Below are 20,738 nucleotides of genomic sequence, written 5' to 3' on the forward strand. Positions count from 1 at the left end.
AGGTGTGAGCCCAGCCGAGTTTTCTTTCTTTTCATTCCCCCATCCATTAGGATAGACATTTCATAAGAAATATCCTTGAAGAATATCAGAAAGAAGGCAAAGAATCAAGTGCTTAGTCAATCCTAACAAAACATAAAGTTGGTTGTAAATAATAAAAATAAAACCAAGTATATGCATTAAACCAAATACACCCTTTGGTTTATAAATTCTTTTATTAAGTCAATTAACTCTTCTCTTGCATCCCCTCCCTCACTTGATAATTTTATTATGAGTAGATAATAACAATGGTTAAGAGCACAGACCCTACAGCCAGAGGGCAGGAAGTCCAATCTTAGCTCCACCACTTGCTTAGCTGCATGACATTTTGTCACTTTTTAAACTCTCTACATGCCTCAGCTCCCTCATCTTTAAAATGGGAATAATATTAGGGCCTACCCATAGGACTGTTGCCTAGCACATAGTAGGCATTTTAAAAGTGTGTGCCATTATTTCTAGGACTGACAGAAAATGGATCAGCCAAGAGAGGAATTTTTATGCTTCCTAAAATACTGGTCCATGATTATATATAGAGTTGCTAGAAAAATCATCTCATGTGGTTGCCATGAGCCTGTGCCCTGTAGACCTCCAACTACAGGGAGTGTAACTAATCAAGGACCTCAGCTACTATGCTCTGAAATCCATAACTACATTTGCACGGAGGTCTCACTTTCTGCCAGCTGCTCCTAGCCAGTAACTAAGTGCTGTGTGAAAACTAAGGGAGGCCATTTCTGGGAGACGTGGGACTCCTCTTACGGTCAACTTTGGCTCAAGTATTCTTTGACATCCTTGTCAAAATTTCTTTATTCTGATGATCAAGCTGGACCTTCCATTCCACTTTGTCTTCACTTCACTTTGTCAGACTTGCATCATGGGCTAATGTCCCTCTAACCTTTCTGCCTCCCTCCCTATTTTATCTCATCCTTTTAATCCCATCTTGGTGTCTGATTCTTAGAGGACTTGAACTAACACAATGTGGCATTCAAACCACTCTTAGATATGACATCCTATTTTCCACCATATCTCCCACCTCTTATTTACCTGTATCCATACTCTTGGTTTCTGCATGTACCCAATGCCTTCCTGTCTCTGAGCTTTTGCCCATACTCCTTCACTGAGAAAGCACTCACTACCTGACCAATTTTGCCTGTTGAATCCCACTTTTCATTGATCGTGCATCTCAAATGTCCCCTTCTCTAAGCCTTTCAGGGTCCTGTCAGCTGCATATATTTTTTTCCCTTCTGTAAACCTCCAGGATTCTTGTTTTTGAACACTTTTATAAGCTTATTAATAGCAAATAAATAAACCTTTTATTTTGAACTTCCAAAGTGCTCAGCTTGTATAGAATAGGCACTCAATATTTGCAGAATATAATTGAAAAATTGGGGGAATTCTATTCTAGTGAATTTAATTTTTAACATTCAGGATTTCCAACAGCTCACATCCATTCCGCTTGATATAGTAACAATGAACTCGCTTGAATAAAAAAAAATTATATGTATCAAAGCACTTAGTGCAGAATGTAGCACGTAGTAACAATTTTAATATCTGCTTAAAATGCTTCATCAAATTTGGCTATTTTTTTCCCCAAAGGAGTGATTATTTGAAATTCTAAAATAGTTTTGCTTTGTGTCTGTATACAAATGTGAACTAGGGCACCTGGATAAATAGCTGTAAAGAAATACTTCCTCCTCAAACAAAGAGTCCCTGCCTAAGGGCTAGTAAAGCCAACATCTCTCCTTTTGGGCTCAACTCCAGAAACAGAAAAGGGAGACTCTGTTGTTTCAATAAACTTTTACAGGATGAGGTGTCTGAACAGTAATATGAGAGAGTATTGATGAGCTCAATATATAGAGAATCTTATTTCTTCATATATGCCATATAGAGAATCTTATTTCTTCATACATGTACCAGGCAGTTTCCATTTAATCCTCACAACAGACTTATCCTTATATTACAGATAGAACATTGAGGCTCTGAGGGGTTGTGCCTTACCCCCAGGTCATGCTCTGGTCATTGATAAATCCTTGAGAAGTTTACCGTGGATATCCAAAAGATATGTTAATCATATAAAGTCAATTTCTTCCCCCAACCTTATCCTTACGCTTTTTGGGCAATTTCCTTGTGCAATTCAGCCTAAGGAAACTTGAAGGCAGGGTTTGGCATCTAGCCAGGGTACAGCAGCCGTGCCACCACAGCAGCCTCCGGTCAAGGGTTGTAAGTCTTTAACTTGGATCTCCTACCACTTCCGGTTAAGAATACAACACTCAGATAAGAACTTCTCAGGTGGAAAGCAGGAAGAGAGTGGCTAGTGCAAGGATCAGGTAGCACCTGCTTGGACGTTCACTGATTAATGATTTAACAAGGGCGGTCACATGGGACAACTGCTGCTTTTCTCTGCCCTCATTTTTCTTACTAACAGGTCTGAAAATTGAACAAGATGGACGGGTCCAGGAAAGAGGAGGAGGAAGACAGCACATTCACCAACATTTCTCTTGCAGATGACATAGGTAAGGAAGAAATGGATAAATTCTCAAACATACAATTCAACAACAGCTCAGTTTTTAAAAAATATAACTTTTATTGTTTTCAGTATAATGATAAATCATACTCATTGTAGAAAACTTGAAAAATATAGTTACAAAAACAGGTTTTAATTAAGAGCTGTTTTTCTTTGTTCTTTTAAATTAAGTGATAATTTTAAAGTTCCTGTCATTATATAACATGTACTTTTTAAAATAAATAAAAACATAAAATATTTATTTCTTAAAAGTTCAGGAAACATGACCTCAAAGTTGCTATGAAAACAACCTATAATATCACCATATTTTGTTCAATTATAGTCAGTTTATTTTCTATCTTGTAAAATAATTGTATCATTCCTGAAAAATGAACTAGACTATGCTACAATTAGCTTTAAGGATTATTGCAGAAAATGTCTGATTTTTAAGGCTAAAGTTTGCTGAATTCAACATGAGAGAAGGAACCAAGTGGGAGAGCAGTTCTAAAATGCTGATGGAAAGGATAACCATGGTTCATTCAACATCTTGGAAAAAATAGACAGTGCTGAATTGCACAATGTTAACTGGAAACACGTCAAACCTATAAGCACCCAAGTCCTTGGGTGTGTGTGGTGGGTGTGTGTGTGTGTGTGTGTGTGTGTGTGGTGGTTGTTGTTTTCTATCCAAGTTCCTTTAGCACAATCATAGTATGAAGCCAGCAAGACTGCAGCTAAGCAATGGGGGTTACTAATTTTGATTAACAGAGAGCAAGAGCATGAATATTTAACATCAATTGCTCTTTCATACTGCCACGCTTCTCCACTTTCTCCCTAAATGCTTAGATTCAAAAAGCGTCTTTCTAAAGTGCAGCCAGACAATTAACACAAACCACCAGCCAGACCTAAGCTTCCCTCCTGGCACTGCATAAACATGCTGGGGTTTTTGGAAATCAAAGAGTGGTATTTTCAGTCTTTATAAGGGGAGGAAAGGTACGAGGTACTGGGCTGTTGAAGAAATGGGATACCGCTGTCCTTAACATGCTCCCACCAGGGTGTTTTAGAAAGCAGACAGAGCTGCAGAAGGCAGTGAAGGAAACAAAGACAGGGGAAACCCATGTTTCTTAGCTTCGGGAGGCGAGATGAGCATGCGCATGGGGAGCCCTATATGCTGTGGGAGGATGCAGTTCGTATAGAAAGCTTGCTTGCTTAGAATGTGACTCAGCCCAGAATTTTTTCTGCATGGGCTGAGCCTGAAAGTGGGGACTGTTGGTGGTACCAGGCCTTTCTACAGCGACTATCTGACGCACCTCATCACACCCCTTGAAATCTCCCCTCCATGTCTCATCTTCTGCCACTTTCACACTTCCAGTGGAGGAAAGAGCAAGAGGGCAGGGAATTTAAGTTCAGGTGTCCAGTCCATTGTTGGCACTGGTTTTGAGAGGAGCTGCATAGGAGCTGCTTGCTAATGGAGCCTGGGCGTGTGGGCATGGGCGCTGAAGGACCAGGAAAGAGTGAGCAACGCTCTCTGGTTGGTAGTGAGAGCACCGGCAACCACACGAAAGGACTAACGTCTCCTTGCTCCCAAATGCTGCCTCCTTCTCCTTTGTTAGACTGAGTCACAAAATCTCAGTGCACAAAAGGCCTTTGGAGCTGGTGCAGCATAATAACCAGTGGTGGACTCAGGAACTAGTATTAATTTCTGCTGTTTCCATATTTCAAAATGGTAAATGGAAATTGTTCATATATTTGTGATGAAAATGTGCCAGTTAACAAAAACACCATGTTTCTTCGGCTTTTGGAGACAATTTTATTCATTTGACATGGTAACACTGGTTCATCCTTGTTAATAAAACGTTCTTGGGCTTTGATAACTAAAAATAGGAAAACAAATTATTATAAAAAAAATGGAGCTTGTTTAGCAGACATCATTCATTCAAATTGTGGAATCCTTGCAAAAGCAAAGCATTAAAAAGGTATGCTTATATTAAAAGAAAGTTTCGTTCAATTTCTTACTTTTCTTTTTATAACATACATATATGCATACATATGTATACACATACATGTGTACATATACATATATATATGTAAGGGAGGCCCAGAGAGTCTAAGTGCCTTGCCCAAGAGCACAGAGCCAATTAGAGGCAGAGCCAGACTACCTAGAAAGGAAGCATTTCTCAAACTCCTATGTTCAATAAATTCATAGAGTCAATATTAAATGCAATAGTTTCAATACATTTACTGGATTCCAGATACAATTCTACGTCCTTTTAACATCTTATTTAATCTTTACAACATCATCATGATATTATGGTCCTACATTACAGATGATAAAACTGTAGCTCATATTTTTTTAGTAACTTGCTCAAGGCCTCTCCAGGAAGTGATAGAGCCGAAGTCCCAATCCAAGTCTCCTATGGTTGTGGGCATTCCATCTGAGCACCCTTCTCATCTTACAGTTTCTGCATGGATATTGAGTGGTGGTGGCGTTGTTTGTTCATGCTGGGCTTTTTGGTAGATTGTTGGAGCTGGATACCAGAGAAAGCCTTGCACCTTTTAGTGAACTCTAAAAACTGTAAGGATTATAGGCCCTAATGGGTTGGCTTTGGTGATTGTCCAGAAAGACATCGGCTACTGGATGCCAGCCGAGTGCGGTATTGGAAGCTGCTGGATACAGAGGCTCTTACACAAGGACTACTCGTTTCTAATTCTGAATAGAAAGGCCTCGAGTCCCTGGCACTGATTCCTGTGTGACTGGTCAGACCTATCAGTCTCCTTTTATCCCCATCGCCTCCCCCTTATACTGCTTCTTTTCTTATTCAGAGGAAGGTGAGAGAAAGGAGAAGGAAGTTTTTACTAACTCTTGAGAAAGTTTGTTTGAGGAAAAGATTGAAGGCATTAGTCAAACTTTCATTTAGTTTGAATTTTATTTATTTAAGTAATTCTACTTCCTGGTAGTATGGAGCAGTGAGAACGGGCAATGCCAGTAGTTACTCAAGTCACAAACCAGTTGTGCTTCATAAATTTACTTGTACGTGAGTTGTATGGATTTCAGAACAAATGTCCCCAAAGAAACATTACAAATGATAGGATTCCAGACCTGTCCATGCTGTCTAACCACATGGCTCCCAAACTGTGTGCCAAGATGCTCCAGGGCACTGCAGCAAACTCACAGGGGTTCCATGAGGGCATCTCAACCTCTCTCAGACACTGAAAGGACTACTGGCTGGTGGTCATTCATTGTTTCACACTAGATTGAACTATGTATCTTTCAATGACATCATCTCTTTCAATCCTGGGTTTTCTGCAATTGCTGTGATAAAAAGCAAGCTCTGCATGAAAGTCAATTGTAGAACAGATAATGAGGGTGGCAGTTTGAGAAGGCTGGAGAAGTTATGCAGTGCCCAACAGGTGCACACATCCCATAAGTAAGTGTGTTCCTTTAAGAATGAAATAAAAATATATTTTCTTTCAATTTAGGTACAGTAATTTTTTTTAATGGCTACTAGGTTTTTTGGACATAACAATGTTAATAAGATGCTTGGATCTAAACACTTAATATATGGAACTGTTTGGTGTTTATCTTGGCTTTGGAGCACTGTGAAAAAATTACTGAGACACTAAGGGCACCATAAACCAAGATAGTTTAGGAATCTCTGGTCTCAACTGTACTGTAGCTGAACTGGCCCCACTTCTGGGACCTTAGAGGTGGGAGCCATACAGTGCAGGACAAAAGACATTAGATGGCATTGATCTCTCCTTCCTATGCTTCTGCTCCCCTGGCTTTGATGCCACCGCATGGCTCAGGTTCCTCTTCAGCCTCTTTCATCTTTCATCTCAGGCTCTTTTGGGAACCTGTGTCCTCCAGCATTTCCCCAAGACTCTGTCCTTGGCTACTGTTCTGTCTCTGGACACACGCTCTGGATGATCCTATCTACTCCTAGTTCCATTCTCACTGCCCGTTGCTATATCCCAGCGACTCTAAAACAGAAATCGCAAATTCAAACACCTTCAGGGCCAGGCAATGTGTATGTGGGAAAGAGGCAATGGTATATCATAATTTTTTTCACTACTTTTCTAAAACAAGCTATTGACATTTCAATTCTGTTTTTAGTTTATCAAGTTTTTCATCATGCATCTTTTACATATACCAGACATTGCTCTTACTATGGTTTATTTCACAATGGCATCTCAAGGTTAATTCTTTCAAGGACATGCTTTGTTTGCATGTTAAATTTATGGGAACATTCTTCATTTCTCACCATTTTCCTTAGGAGACACAGTCCTCTTGGACTAGATTTCATTTTCTGCTTTTTTTCTTATTTACTAAATACAAATAAAAATTGTATATGTTTATGGTTTATGGTGTACATTATATATATAATGTAGTGGAATGGCTACATATACATATACATATATGTAATGGAATGGCTAAATCAAGCTAATGAACATATAATTTACCTCACATAGCTATTTTTTTAGTGGTGAGAACACTTAAAATCTACTCTCTTTGAAATATTTAAGTATACAATATATTGTTTTTAACTATAGTTGCCGTGATGTACAAAAGATCTCTTAAATTTATTCATCTTGTCAAATTGAAATTTTGTATCCTTTGGCCAACATCTCTGCAATATCCTCACCTTCCAACCTCTGATAATCATCATTGTACTGTCTGCTTCTATGAGTTCCACTTTTTTAGATTCCACATAGAAGTGAGGTCACATAGTATTTGTCTTTCCATGCCTGGCTAACATAATGTCTTCCAGGTTCATCCATGTTGTTACAAATGGCAAGATTTCCTTCTTTTTTAAGGCTGAATTCTTCCACTATATGTATGTATATGTGTGTGTGTGTGTGTGTATATCCATATGTATGTATCTATATGTGTGTATATGTACATATATATACACACACACACATCACATTTTCTTTATTCATCTGTCGACAGGCATTTAGGTTGTTTCCATATCTTGGCTATTGTGAATTATGATGCAATGAATACCAGCATGCAGATATATTTTCAATATTCTGATTTCAAGTCCTTTGGATATTACCAGTAGTGGCAGTGCTGGATCATATGGTAGTTCTAGTTTTAATGTTTTGAGGAACCTCCACACTCTTCTATAGTAGCTGTACTAATGTACATTCCCACTAACAGTGTGCAAAGATTCCCTTTTCTCCACATCCTGGTCAACTCTTGTTATCTTTCATCTTTTTGATAATAGCCATCCTAACAGTTGGGAGATGGTATCTCATGGTAGTTTTAATTTGCATTTCTCTGATGATTAGTGGTATTGAGCTCATTTTCATATACCCACTGGCCATTTGTATGTCTTCTTTTGAGAAACATCTATTTAGGCTCATTATCCATTTTTAAATTGGGATATTTGTTTTCTTGCATTTTCCACTTTTGACTGAAGTAAGGAAACAACATAGTTTACTTTCCTCTTAACTCTGCAGTAAGAAAACAACAGAGCAATTGTGATGATAGAATGACAACCAACCCTGAGCCTTGGGTCCAGCCAGGAGAGTTGAGGGTTGAGGCTCCCTGGAGAGCATGTGCCCGGCTCAAAAGGCAGAGCTGCTTTCTGCTTCTGGTTCACTATTGTCATGGAGGGACAGAAATGCAAATAAGTGGAAACTTTAAGAGACACTGGATATTTCAATTTTTTGTACAATTTCCTGGTTTTTCCATGTTTTTCACCTAATCCTAATTTTAAAAACAATAGCATAGAGATCCAAACAAAGCACATCTGCAGGACCGATGTGACTGCAGAGGAAACTATTCTCAGACTTCTGTTCTCAAATCTTGTCTTCACCTCTCTTCTGAGTTTCTGATTCATAATCCAATTGCTTGCCTAGATATCTCCCAGGTGTCAAATAAACTTATCTTCTCCCCCCAATCTATTCTCACTCCTATATTCATAATTTTAATTAATGGCCCCACCATCCACCCAGTTACAAAGGCTGGAAATCCATATGTCATTCCTTCTTTCTCACAATCTGATCAATCACCAATTCTTGTTGACTTGACCTTGGAAATGTTTCTCAAATAAATCTGACCTTCTCCATCCCTGCCACCACCTCCCTCACCACGTCCTTGTTATCCCCAACACAAACCACAGCACCTGCCTCCCAGTGGTTTATCTTATTTCAAATTTTATCCCTTCAAATCTATCCTCCACAGTGGCCACATCATTACCTCTGCCTGTAGAGAACAATCAATGCCTCGCAGCCCCTGAAGGATGAAGTCCGAGTCACTTAGCATAGCATTGAAGGTCTCCCTTTTCCTGGCTGTCCCTGTCTTTTCAGTGTCATTTCCTGCCACACCATTTGAGCTCAGTAGGAGACACTTAATGTTCCCTCCACACAGTGCCTAGTTCATGCCTCTGGATGCTGTGCTGCTTCTCACTTTGGAATAACACTACCCACCTTTCTTTTTGTCTGGTCAATTCCTACTCATCCGTTCAGACCCCATTCAGGCAATGCCACCTCCAGGAAGCTTTCCCTGATCTTCCCAGGCTGTGTTAGATTTCCTTTCTCCTTTCTGAGAACCCCTAACTTATCTCTATCTGCATTTTTTTTCATAGTATATGAACAGACTATTCAACAGACTGCGAGCTTCTAAAACACAGCCTGGGTTTTCAAATATCTGTATTCCCAGCATCCAGCACAAGTTGAATGGCTTAACATCTTTTGATTAAAGAATTCCGATGGAATTTGTGTGTGTTGGGATAAGTGCCAGTTTAAGCAGGCCATCCCCTAGCTGAAAGTTGACTCCTAGGGTTGGTTTTCCTAAATTGTCTCTACTTTTTAGACACTTCTTTTCTATTGTCTCTTTTCTATTGTCTCTTCTTTCTATCCACACTTCGGGTAAGTTTAGTTCTGTTTTCAGAACACTTTTATTGAGCACCCACTGTCATATGCCAGGTAGTAGGCAGGACCTGGTTATTTGAAGAATTGGCACAGGGGAGTGTGGCAGAAAGGGCTTGAACTTTGAAGTCAGAAATGCCTGGATTTGAATCTGTTAGACTTTGTGCAAGCTATCTGCCATCCCTGAGCCTCCATTCCCTCAGCTGCAAAATGATCATAAGAATAAGTCTCAGAATTGTTTTGAAGATTAAACGAAATAATAAAGGTGGTGTCTTGAACTAGCCTGGCATAAAGTGAGTACTCAGTACATTTTCCTTCCTCTGCTGCCCACTTCAAGGAGCTCACATAAAAGTTTCCTAAAAGGCTCTGGGATCTGGGCCAGGCACGGTGGCTCACACCTGTAATCCCAGGACTTTGGGAGGCTGAGGCCCGCAGATCGCCTGAGATCAGGAGTTCAAGACCAGCCTGGCCAACATGGAGAAACCCCATCTCTACTAAAAAAAAAAAAAAAAAAGAATTAGCTGAGCGTGGTGCCAGGTGCCTGTAATTCCAGCTACCCAGGAGGCTGAGGCAGGGGAATCGCTTAAACCTGGGAGGTGGAGGTTGCAGTGAGCCAAGATCATGCCATTGCACTCCAGACTGGGCGACAAGAGCGAGACTTTGTCTTAAAAAAAAAAAAAAAAAAAAAAGAAGGCTCTGAGATTTGGCCACATCAGTTCTCATGGTAACGACAGTGTCCTGCGGACATGGCACTGCAAACTGGGACTGCCTGTTGACATCCTCCTGATAAGAAAGGGGAGGTGGATATGAAGGAACTCTTTATACAAGAGCACGATTCTTTTCTGATGAATATAATGAAGCCACTCTTTTCCCTCTTCATGCCGGCCCTCGCCGCCTCCCCGTCGATGTCCTTCCCGTCGCTCCTCTCCTTTATGCCTCAGCCTCCGTCCTGACTCTGCTCTCTAAAACCTCTCCTGAATAATATTCAAAGCTGCGTCTGCGTCTGCTTTTGGTGTCGGCCAATTAGCCCTCATTGTAAGGTTGTAATATGCTTCCTAGAGAAGTGGCACAATTGTTGTGTGCTTTTATTCAGTGATGCTTCCTACCACTATATGGAAAATGTAACAATACCCCCTCATGCCCTGCTGAAAGCAGCCCGGGTTTGAAAAGCTTTCAGAAGGCCATCTGCCATCCCCTCAGCCAAGCAGAAGATCAGACACGAGGCCCTGCATTAGTTAGCACTCTAAGTAAAAGGTATCAAGGGTCTGTATTCCTTTTCATCTCATCCTCCATTATAATATGGGCTAAAGAAGGAAATAGACTTGTGGCTCCCCAGCTGAGAGAACACTGAGCCATAGCAGGAGTCTTGTCGGTGAAAAGGGAGCAGGCCTTTCTTTTCTGATATGAATGGGGCCAGTGTTTGCAGCCAGCACCACGCTCCCAAGTGTCTGCCAAGCGGCTATTGCCAGCTTTGCTGGGTTACACTGGGCATCTTGGGAGACAACTGTGCAGATGAGAGTCCCAGAGTGGGGGCATGGTTAAATAAGTACACAAGGATGTGGTGAGTGATGGCTGAGCATGTTCTGGTCAGGACTAGAGAACCCCCTGCCACCAGTGTCATTTCTCTTTACACCCTCCAATGAATTTGGCTATGAATACTAATTTAAAAGATTATTCCCATATCCTTAAGGTTATCGAAAAAGATCATCTCTAGTATGTTGGAAATGTTGTTTTTAGTGAAATCAAACAAGTATGTTAATTGCACCAGCAATGGCAAAAAGTTTCAGCAAATCTTAATTGGCATTTGGGATCCATATAAGTATGGATAATGCCATTGGCAGAGTAAAATATCTGTTGCTGTAAGCTAAGGATAATATGGACAGTGGCATTAGGAATACCTCCCCTGGCCCAGCAAAATGCCTTAGAGACTTAGCATAAGAGATTCAATAAGAAAAAGGAGATTAACTCTGCTTCTCAGCAGCTTCTGGGAGTGGTATGGCTCTAGGGTCACTAATGTATTGCTAGAAATTGTAAGTGCTCTTTCTGCAGAGAAATCTTCAATCAGAAGAAATCCACATAACTGAAACAAATGATCTAGCATAAAGCAAAAACTAGTTTCAGTAAACAAGCTTAAGAAATGGCATGTTAGTGCAGTATCTAATGTTTTCAGTAATCGAGAGTGTTCTCCAATTTTCTCAGCAAAGGATAAGTAGTAATATTTTGACTCTTCCTTTCAAAGACAAAAAAATCCATTGGTTGCCTATATGTTTTTTTCTATGTCATTAGAATAACCACAAAAAAAGGGAGGGGGGCATTAGAATTTTCTCATGTTAAATTTGTACAAAATCCTTCATAGTTATGGTGAATTTTTTCCAGGGAGAAATCCGGAGGAGATCCTGAAAATCAGGGGTGAATTTTATTTACCTGAGCTCATGAGCTAATAAGATGCTGACCTGTCTCAAGTCCGCATTCCTGAAGAGGGGCTGACACAGGGCCTTTCATTTCACAAAGGCTCCAGTTGGATGGTATCAGCTTTGGCCACACTTTCCCTCACAGGCTTCCTGCCTGCTTGACTTGTTCAGAATTTCAGCGTCAAAGCCTGGTTTCCTTAGAGAACTTAAAGATTCTTTTGCCCTTCAAAGATAGTCTGGGTGCAGAGAGAAGGAGGACACGGGCCCCAAAAGAACAGGACAAACCAGATGAATCAGCTTCTGTTGGGCTCCAGGAGCCTGGAAATAAACATTCAAAATGATCCAAAAGCTTTATAAGTGACACTGCTGAAACGATATATCCACCAATCACAGAATCAAAGTTATTGTAAAAGCTGTTCCAGAAAGAGGTGTTTTGCTTTCCTAGATAGGTGTTAGTATTCATTTTCTTTTCTTATTTTATTTTATTTTTTTTGAGACAGAGTCTCACTCTGTCGCCAGGCTGGAGTGCAGTGGCATGATCTTGACTCACTGCAACCTCTGCCTCCCGAGTTCAAGCGATTCTACTGCCTCATCCTCCTGAGTAGCTGGGATTATGGGCGCACACCACCACGCCCGGCTAATTTTTTTGTATTTTTAGTAGAGACAGGGTTTCACCATGTTGGCCAGGATGGTCTCGATCTCTTGACCTCATGATCCACCCGCCTCGGCCTCCCAAAGTGCTGGGATTACAGGCGTGAGCCACAGTGACAGCTTAGTATTCATTTTCAGTCCTCAACATTGGGAACATAAAAGACTCAGTGGTAGCTCACATGAATGGTCTGGAAGAACAGGGAGCCTCTCTTGCCGCCTTTCTGTTACAGTGACCTGGGTCTTCCCTCCACCAGCCTTCTTGGGATGCACACAGTCAACAGCAGGCTCTTTTCAGCCCTTACTCACTTTCTTCCCCATTTAATCATTGTTCCCTTCTTTCTCCATACACGTTTCATTGTCAGCTTAATGACTTTGGCTCAGAGCACTTGACTGCGCACATGCGTGGTTTTCATTGCTGGTAGTGTGACGTTAGTAAAAGTTGTTTGAAAAGCTTGTATTTTAAAACACATTCTTCTTTTCTTATCCCTCTTGAAAATCTTTACTACCTTTTCTTAGCAGACAAAAGGCTCTACTATTGTTTGTTCCTCTATGTGAGTATTTTGCTTTCATCTTCATTTGTGGTTAGGAGGTTAACTTCCTTTATAAAAATGTTTAGAAGATTTTTTTTTTTTAACAATGTTTCTTATCATTCTTTTTTACTTTGGAATTTTAAATGACTTGAGCTTTGTGCTGTTACAGTGTTTCTCATCTGACACAGTGGATTCCTGTCCCTTCTGCTTTGAGCCCTTTGCCATACTGTAAAAATGGAATTTCTGTAATAAAATGTTATAATTTGAGAGGCTCTTCAGTTTACAGTGACTGTTGACCCCTAACCGCTACATTTCTCAGCCAGTGTCTCTCTGTGAAATATTTAGTGATCGTCAACATACAATTGCCCTGGGAGAGCCTATATTTCAAGGAATTTCTCAAAGAACTTTTTTTGTTTGTTTGTTTTTTTCAGGATATTTTTTACCAACACAAACAGTAACTCCTCTATTTGTCCATTTTGTAGGTCGGGACATTTATGCTTTTTAGGTAACGTGTAATCATTTGACTGTGAAAGGAATTAGACAAATTCATAACTAATTGATTATTTTTAAAAAGCAAACTGCATGTTCTAATGATTATATCCTTAAGGGTTTTTTTTTTAAACCTTTTTGAGGGAGGAAGATTAATGCAGGAGTTGGAAAAAATGATTAATCAAATGTCATTCTAGTTTTCCTGTAGATTCTCAATTCTGGTGACAATTAGAAAATCAGTTGGTTTCTTTGGAAATCCTAGTTAACTATTTGGATACTTATTTCTATCTAAAAGGCAACCCGTCGTCACTCATCACAAATAAAACTAAGAGTCTCAAATATTTGGACTAACCCCACACTTTACTGACTAGTCATGTGTCTCTGTGATGGTTAATACTGTCAACTTGGTTGGATTGAAGGATGCTAAATATTGATCCTGGGTGTGTCTGTGAGGATGTTGCCAAAGGAGATTAATATTTGAGTCAGTGGGCTGGGAAACCAGACCCACCCTTAATCTGGTGGTCACAATCTAATCAGCTGCCAGCGAATATAAAGCAGGCAAAAAAATGTAAGAAGGTGAGACTGGCCCAGCTTCTCAGCCTATACATCATATATATATATATATATACACACATATATATATACACATATATATATAAAACAATGTTATAGAACAATGATACCCTGACTAATACAGTCTCTTAGGTGAATAATGATAATAAGCATTCATTAAAAACTTACTATATGCCAGGCACTGTGCTAAGAAATTTATATGCATTATCTCAATCCACACAAATATCATGCTATTGATATTATCCCTGTTTTTCAGATTGAAAACTGGGCTCGGAAAGGTTTAGTATATTGAACAATGCAGAGCTGGGATTCAAGCCCAGGTCTAGGTGACTTCAAAGCCTCTGTCAAATGACAATGCATCAGAATTGAAATTACTAGATAGACTGCATTTCTGCATTGTACTGACTAGGTAGAAGAAATAAGGTGCCTGCATTGCAGGTATTGAATAATGAAATACGGTCCCTAGTTATGAGGTCATTGTTTCAAAAATGTAATCATAGAATCAGAGGGCAAGAAAAGCCCAGAGGCTCTCTACCAATATTGGAATATGCTCAGACATGAAAGATAGAATATAAAATTGTATCTATGTTGCGATTACAACCATGCAAAAGTAATTTTTATATATAGACTAGAATGGGAAGGGAACTTGGAAAAATGTATGTATTAGTGTGAAGGGATTATAGGTTATTAGATTTTCATGTTATATTTATGCAATTTTTTTCATAAAAAATGAGATTAATACTAGAGTTTTTCCAATATATAGAACTAAGGTATTATTCCTAACATGGGTGATAATTTTCAGAAGCATGTGAAAATATCAGTGTTGGATTATGGACATCTATCACAACACCACTATGGTGATGCATGCGAAAAGTTGTTTAGGAAAAATAAAACGTAGAAAGTGGCAAATTTAGCTACAGGATATTCAAGGCATGGAGGGTGGAGAGTAAAGGAGACATGGCACAAATTGTAAATGCCACCCTTCAGCACAGTCATGTCTTTTGCATTTTATCCCTTATTTTGAAATAATCTCAAACTATAGAAAATTTTCAAGTAACGTAAAGAAGATTCTGTTTTGTTCCTAAGTTATTTGAAAGTTGCCTATGCTCTATCACTCCTGGATACATTAGTGTGTATTTTTTACAAACAAAGACTTTCTCCTTCGTAACCACAATACAACCAATAACATCAGGAAAATGGCATCCCTACATCACTCTCACCCAATGTTCAAAGCCCACTGAAGCTTCACCAGTTGTCTTGATAATACTCTTTACAAAAAGTATCATTTTAAAATCATATGTTGCATGTAGCTGTCATGTCACTTTCATCTCCTTCAATCTGGAACACTTCCTCCATCTTTACTTGACTTTCATAACTTTAAAAGATTATAGAGCAGTCATTGTGTAAAATGGTTCTCAGTTTGTCTTTTCTGATGTTTCCTCATGATCAATAAGTTTGGCAAGAATATAGCAGAATGATACTGTGTTCTTCTCATTGCATACTGTCAGGTGGTATATAATTTCTATTTTCCCTTTACCAGTGAGGTTAACTTTGAGCTCTTGATTACGGGTGGTGTCTGACTCATTTTTCCTTCAGTAATTAGCAAGTATTTTAGAGAGAGATATTTTGAGACTATATAAATATTTCATTTCACGTCAAACTATTTATTTATTTATATCAGAATAGATTTACTTTTTCCCAATTTATTAAGTGAGTTATAATCCTCAGTATATCTTTAGAGAAGGATAAAAGAGATACATAATACCTTAAAATCTTTTATTTATTTATTTATTTATTTATTTATTTATTTATTTATTTAGAGACAGGGTCTCGCTCTGTTGCCCAAGCTGGAGGCAGTGGTGCAATCTCGGCTCACTGCAACCTTCGCCTCCCAGGTTCAAGCGATTTTCCTGCCTCAGCCTCCGGAGTAGCTGAGACTACAGGAGCCTGCCTCCAAACCTGGCTAATTTTTGTATTTTTTTTTTAGTAGAGACAGGGTTTCACCGTGTTGGCCAGGCTGGTCTCGAGCTCCTGACCTCAAGTGGTCCACCTGCCTCAGCCTCCCAAAGTGCTGGGATTACGGGTGTGAGCCACTGCACCCAGCCTTAAAATCTTTTATATATGGTAATCAGGTTTACAGAGATTCTATTCCTACTGCCTTGAATTATTCAAATTTACACTTATATTCACTTCATTTCTTCTCCAGTAAATTTGTCTTCAAATTTTTCGCCAGTAGAGATAAGGAAGGGCAATCAATGAGGAAAAGTGGAATATTCCTTTATCCATTCACCCATTACATACCCAGCTGCCAGTTCAGTGTATCTGATTTGACTCTCAGCCTGGCACCTCCTGCAGTGAATGCCACTGGATGGAAGTGGGTGTAGACAATGCATGTTTCTATTGCCATGTGGCTGGGCTCCTGAAGTTGTTAACCTTAATTTCCCTAAGGAGATAAGGTGTTTATAAACCAAACATTGGTATTTTCACTTGGATCTCAAAGCCAGGACTCACATTAGGATTATGACCTTAAATTCTACATATCAGATATGCCACTTTGTCAAAATGGTGAGACAGATCAGAGCTGCCTTTGCCATCTCACTATACTACTTTTCCTAACCCATCGTAGTTGGTATTATTTTCATTATTCTAATAAAGAATGACGAATAGTAGCATCTTTAATTCGTTATACCCCACACCTTCTCTTTTTCTCCCCTTTTCCTCATTCCCTCAACAAATGTTTTATCCACTGTGTCCTTTGTTGTAATCTTTCCTCTGATCCTCTCTTGAGTGCTTTCTGTGGCGTGTGTCTCCTTTCCATTGCTGTGTTCTGTCTTCCTTCCCTTCCTTTTTCTCTCTCTCACGCCTATGCACTCCTAATCCCTTTGCTTTCTCGCCCTGGTCTCAGGGCCTGACCTTTGCACTCCGCTCCTCTGTCCTTCCCCTGATTCACACTCCCTGTTGTATTTATGGCTTATAGGTTTGGAGATAAAGCAACACCTGAGTTGAATACTTTTTTAAAAAGTCTTACCTTTATTATTTTAAGTAAAAGGAAAAAGAAGTCTTTGGCTCAGATAACTTTGAGTTTACGCACTTGTAATTTGCATTACCAGATAGTTAATCATTGCTGCTAAGTCCATTACCTGTTCACATACAAACATTGCTGCTAAGAGCTAACATTTCCCTTGTTTATTACCCATTTATGGAGTATTTTTCTTAGGAACGCTGAGTAATGACTAGGTTTCCAAGCTCTAGAGTTGAAGTCCCTGCAATCAAACCCTCACTCAGCTAGCTGTGGTAACACTGGGCAAATTATTTAACCTCTCTAAACTTCAGTTTCCTGTTGATAACGCTACTGCATGGCTGAGTTAGCCTATAGTGCCTCCCAGCCTTCTCAGTCTGGGTTCTGAGAGGGAACTAAGCCTTGCTAAGGTGTTCATTGTATGCAATGAATTAAATTCTTTCCTTGCATCTAGAAAGGTACTAGTTATAAAACACCCTTGGGAGAATTCAGAAAGTAGTCACTCAAATCCTTTTCTGTGTTCTGTGGTTCATTTGGGGAAACCTGGTTGAGAAAGGCTAGGATTCTGAAATAGAAAATTCCCTTTGGAAAACTGCATAAAATTTACTTAGCCTTCTTAAAATAGAATCACCATTCCATTTTAATCACCATTCTATTAAATGGAATCACCATTTCAAGAAAGAGGAAGAACTTATATTTCTGTCACCTAGAATACCTATTCATTTGGACCAAGAACTCTTTGATTTATGAAAGTTGAACAGATTAACTGCAATTCCACCAGGACTTAACATGTATGTTATTTTGCATTTTCATTCAGTGTTTGTTACAGAATGAGAGAAATGGCTTTAAGAAACTATTTGTTCTGTATATTATTGCTGTGTAACAATTTACCCACAAGTTAGTGTTGTAGAGCGACAGTATTTCATTTTGCTCACTGTTTTGTGGCTGAGTGATTCAGGAAGGGCTTAGTTGAGCAGTTCTCCCTTAGGGGTCTCTCCTGCAGCTACAGTCAGTTGTGGGTGGGGGCTGCGGTCATCTGAAGTTAAACAGACTGTGTATCCAAGGTGGCTCACTCACACAGCCATGGTGGAAGCTGGCTGCTGGCTGGGAGCTGAACTGGAGCTGTCATTTCGAGCACCTACATATGGTCTCTTCAGTACAGTGGTTTGGGGGGAATTGTATTTCTTCTTGGTGGCTAGTTTTTCCTAGAGTAAGTGTTCTAAGACCAACAAGGAAGGTTGTGTGTACTTTTTATGACTGATCCTTAGAAGTCACACAGCGTCACTTCCATTACACTCTCTGGGTGGAAGCAGTCCCAAGCCTGTTCAGCTTCAAGGGGAAGGAATGTAGGAGAGGATGTCTGTGAGGGCATGTCAAGGGATTTGTGACCATTTAAAAAATCACCATAGCTGGTCCTCTGGACACAGATTATTTATATCCTTCTAAATTTACATCCTTCCAAATGCAAAATACATTTACTCTCTCAAGACGCCCCAGAAGTCTCATCCAATATGACGTCAGATTCAGGCTGGAGACGTGGGATCTAAAGATGCCCATGTAGATGTGGGTGAGGCTCCTCAGGGATGGTCCTTCAGATGCTTTGTACTCTCTCTGAAGACCTGTGAATTAAAGGCTCCTCACACACCCAGGACACAATAGTGAGGGATAGGACAGTATCCATGCTCTTCCTCGCATGGAACTCTAAACAAGATCCCATTTTCTCTTCAGTTGCTTGGGATCTACTACCAGGCAGGCAGTGTACTAGAGTCAGAAGACTTTTTGTCGCCCCCCTGTGGTGAGGCTTCGGGCAAGCCACTTGACTCCTCTGGGTCTCATTTTCCATGTATAATGAAATAAGACTGATAGATCCCTTGAGAACTCTTTCAGCTCAAAAGTTCTGTGATTTTGTGAAATGCCAAAATTGTACTACTTGGATGTGAACAGACACAAATCATTGTGCATAATTAAGAACATTCCACAAGTAGAGAATGTTACTAAAGGATAAAATTAAAGTATGAATTAATAAAGAAAGAAATTTTGTGGGAAATAGAAGCTGATTTTGAACCAATTTTGCCACTAGAGGTCACCAGCATACCATCTCAAAGAGAATAAATAGGCTTTTGTCACTAATAGTTCCCTGTGTAGAACCCCTAAGTGGCATTCACGGTGTCTTTTCATTTACTTGGAATATCTCCTGACAGTTGTCAGAGACGTATGTTGTGATGAGGTGATGTCAGTGTCCCTCTGAGTGATGTTCCAGGTGTGCCTAATGTTCTGTAAGCGTGAAGAAGTAAGGAAAATGACTTTCCAGGATTTTCTGCTTTCTCGCTGGGATGCGATGAGGGGCAGAGAGATAACTTGATAGGAAGTAATATAAGCTCTGAGGTGAAAAGGCACTGTGGAAATCCAGTGTCATCCTCAAATGCAGCACAGACATGTCAGCTTTTTTATGACACAGAGAAAGTACGGACTGGGAGCAGAGCACTCGTTTATTCAGCCAATGTCTGTGGACCTGCCTTCAGGCACTGTGTTTGGCAGGGGCTATATCAATGGAGAAGATGCAGTTACTACCCTCAAGGGATTTAAGAAATGAAGTACAGGAGCTTTCTATTCAGATTCAATATTTTAATAAAAAATGTTTTTATTAATGGCCATTGACTTCTACTGATGCTTCCTGAATCTCCAGCTCGTGTAGTTCTCTTCCTTTTTGAACTTTAGATATCCAACCAGCACCTTCTGCGACATTTTGTAGTATTTCCCTTAAGATACTGTATAAAGAAGGAGGAAGAAAAATAGGAATTTGACACAGAACTAAAGATTATTCCATTTAGAGGTTTTTGGGAGAAGCAGGCTGGGATGGGCCCTGAGTTTTGCTACATATTTTTGCTGGTATGCCAAGAGTACTGACACCATGCCAGGCAACTTCTCTCAGATTTTCTTATTTTATCTTGCCGACAGACCTGTAGGGACAAGCACTGTAATCACCATTTCTGTCAATGGTCCCTTGCAGCACGGCAGTGGGTTTTTGTTTTTGTTTTTGTTTTTGTTTTTTTTCTGGAAAGTGATGCTAAGAGTACACTTTAGGACTTTTACATCAAAGCTAGAACTGACTGTCACGTGAAAATGTTAAAATGCTGACTTCAGTTGCGGCCAATGGTGCTTGTTAGGAAAAACTCTATTAAACTGTATTTTAGGCCAGCGCAGTGGCTCACACTTGTGATCTCAACATTTTGGAAGGCCAGGGTGGGAGGGTCACTTGAGCCCAGGAGTTTGAGACCAGCCTAGGCAATATAATGAGACCTCATCTCTACAAGAAATAAGATTAGCAAGGCATGGTTCTGTGCCTGTAGTCCCAGCTATTTGAGAGGCTGAGGCGAGAGAATCACTTGAGCCCAGGAGGTTGAGGCTGCAGTGAGCCATGACTGTGCCACTGCACTCCAGCCTTGGTGACAAAGCGAGATCCTGTCTCTAAATAAATAAATAAAATAATGTATTTTAACATAAAACTCTTCGGATGGGACAAACAATGCTTCAAGTGAAATTAATACCTTGAAACGTAAAGAGTCATGGAGATCTCCTGTGAAGAAACTTCTGTGAGTGACAAGAATGGATTCAGAATACCTCTGAGGACTATATCTATTTTCTCCCAAAATGAA

The 20,738-nt window shown here is 39.8% G+C and overlaps 2 protein-coding genes across 3 annotated transcripts in view; one reads left to right on the plus strand and one right to left on the minus strand.

Moving 5' to 3' along the window:
* LOC129034728 (uncharacterized) overlaps window positions 1-20,738 on the minus strand; it is a 100,613-nt gene that overhangs the window by 56,703 nt on the left and 23,172 nt on the right. The gene's annotated exons all lie outside the window — the stretch shown is intronic.
* The window catches only part of SCOC (short coiled-coil protein), a 50,797-nt gene continuing 32,357 nt past the window's right edge, over window positions 2,299-20,738 (plus strand). The window contains exon 1 of one of the 2 annotated variants that reach the window (XM_054484309.2): window positions 2,299-2,546. In XM_054484309.2, coding sequence (XP_054340284.1) covers window positions 2,477-2,546 — 70 coding nt within the window. In that variant the 5' untranslated portion in view covers window positions 2,299-2,476. The remainder of the gene's footprint in view (window positions 2,547-20,738) is intronic. The other variant, XM_054484310.2, reaches the window with a different exon arrangement.

This window comes from Pongo pygmaeus, chromosome 3 (genome assembly GCF_028885625.2).
Source record: "Pongo pygmaeus isolate AG05252 chromosome 3, NHGRI_mPonPyg2-v2.0_pri, whole genome shotgun sequence".
Taxonomy (NCBI): Eukaryota; Metazoa; Chordata; class Mammalia; order Primates; family Hominidae; genus Pongo; species Pongo pygmaeus.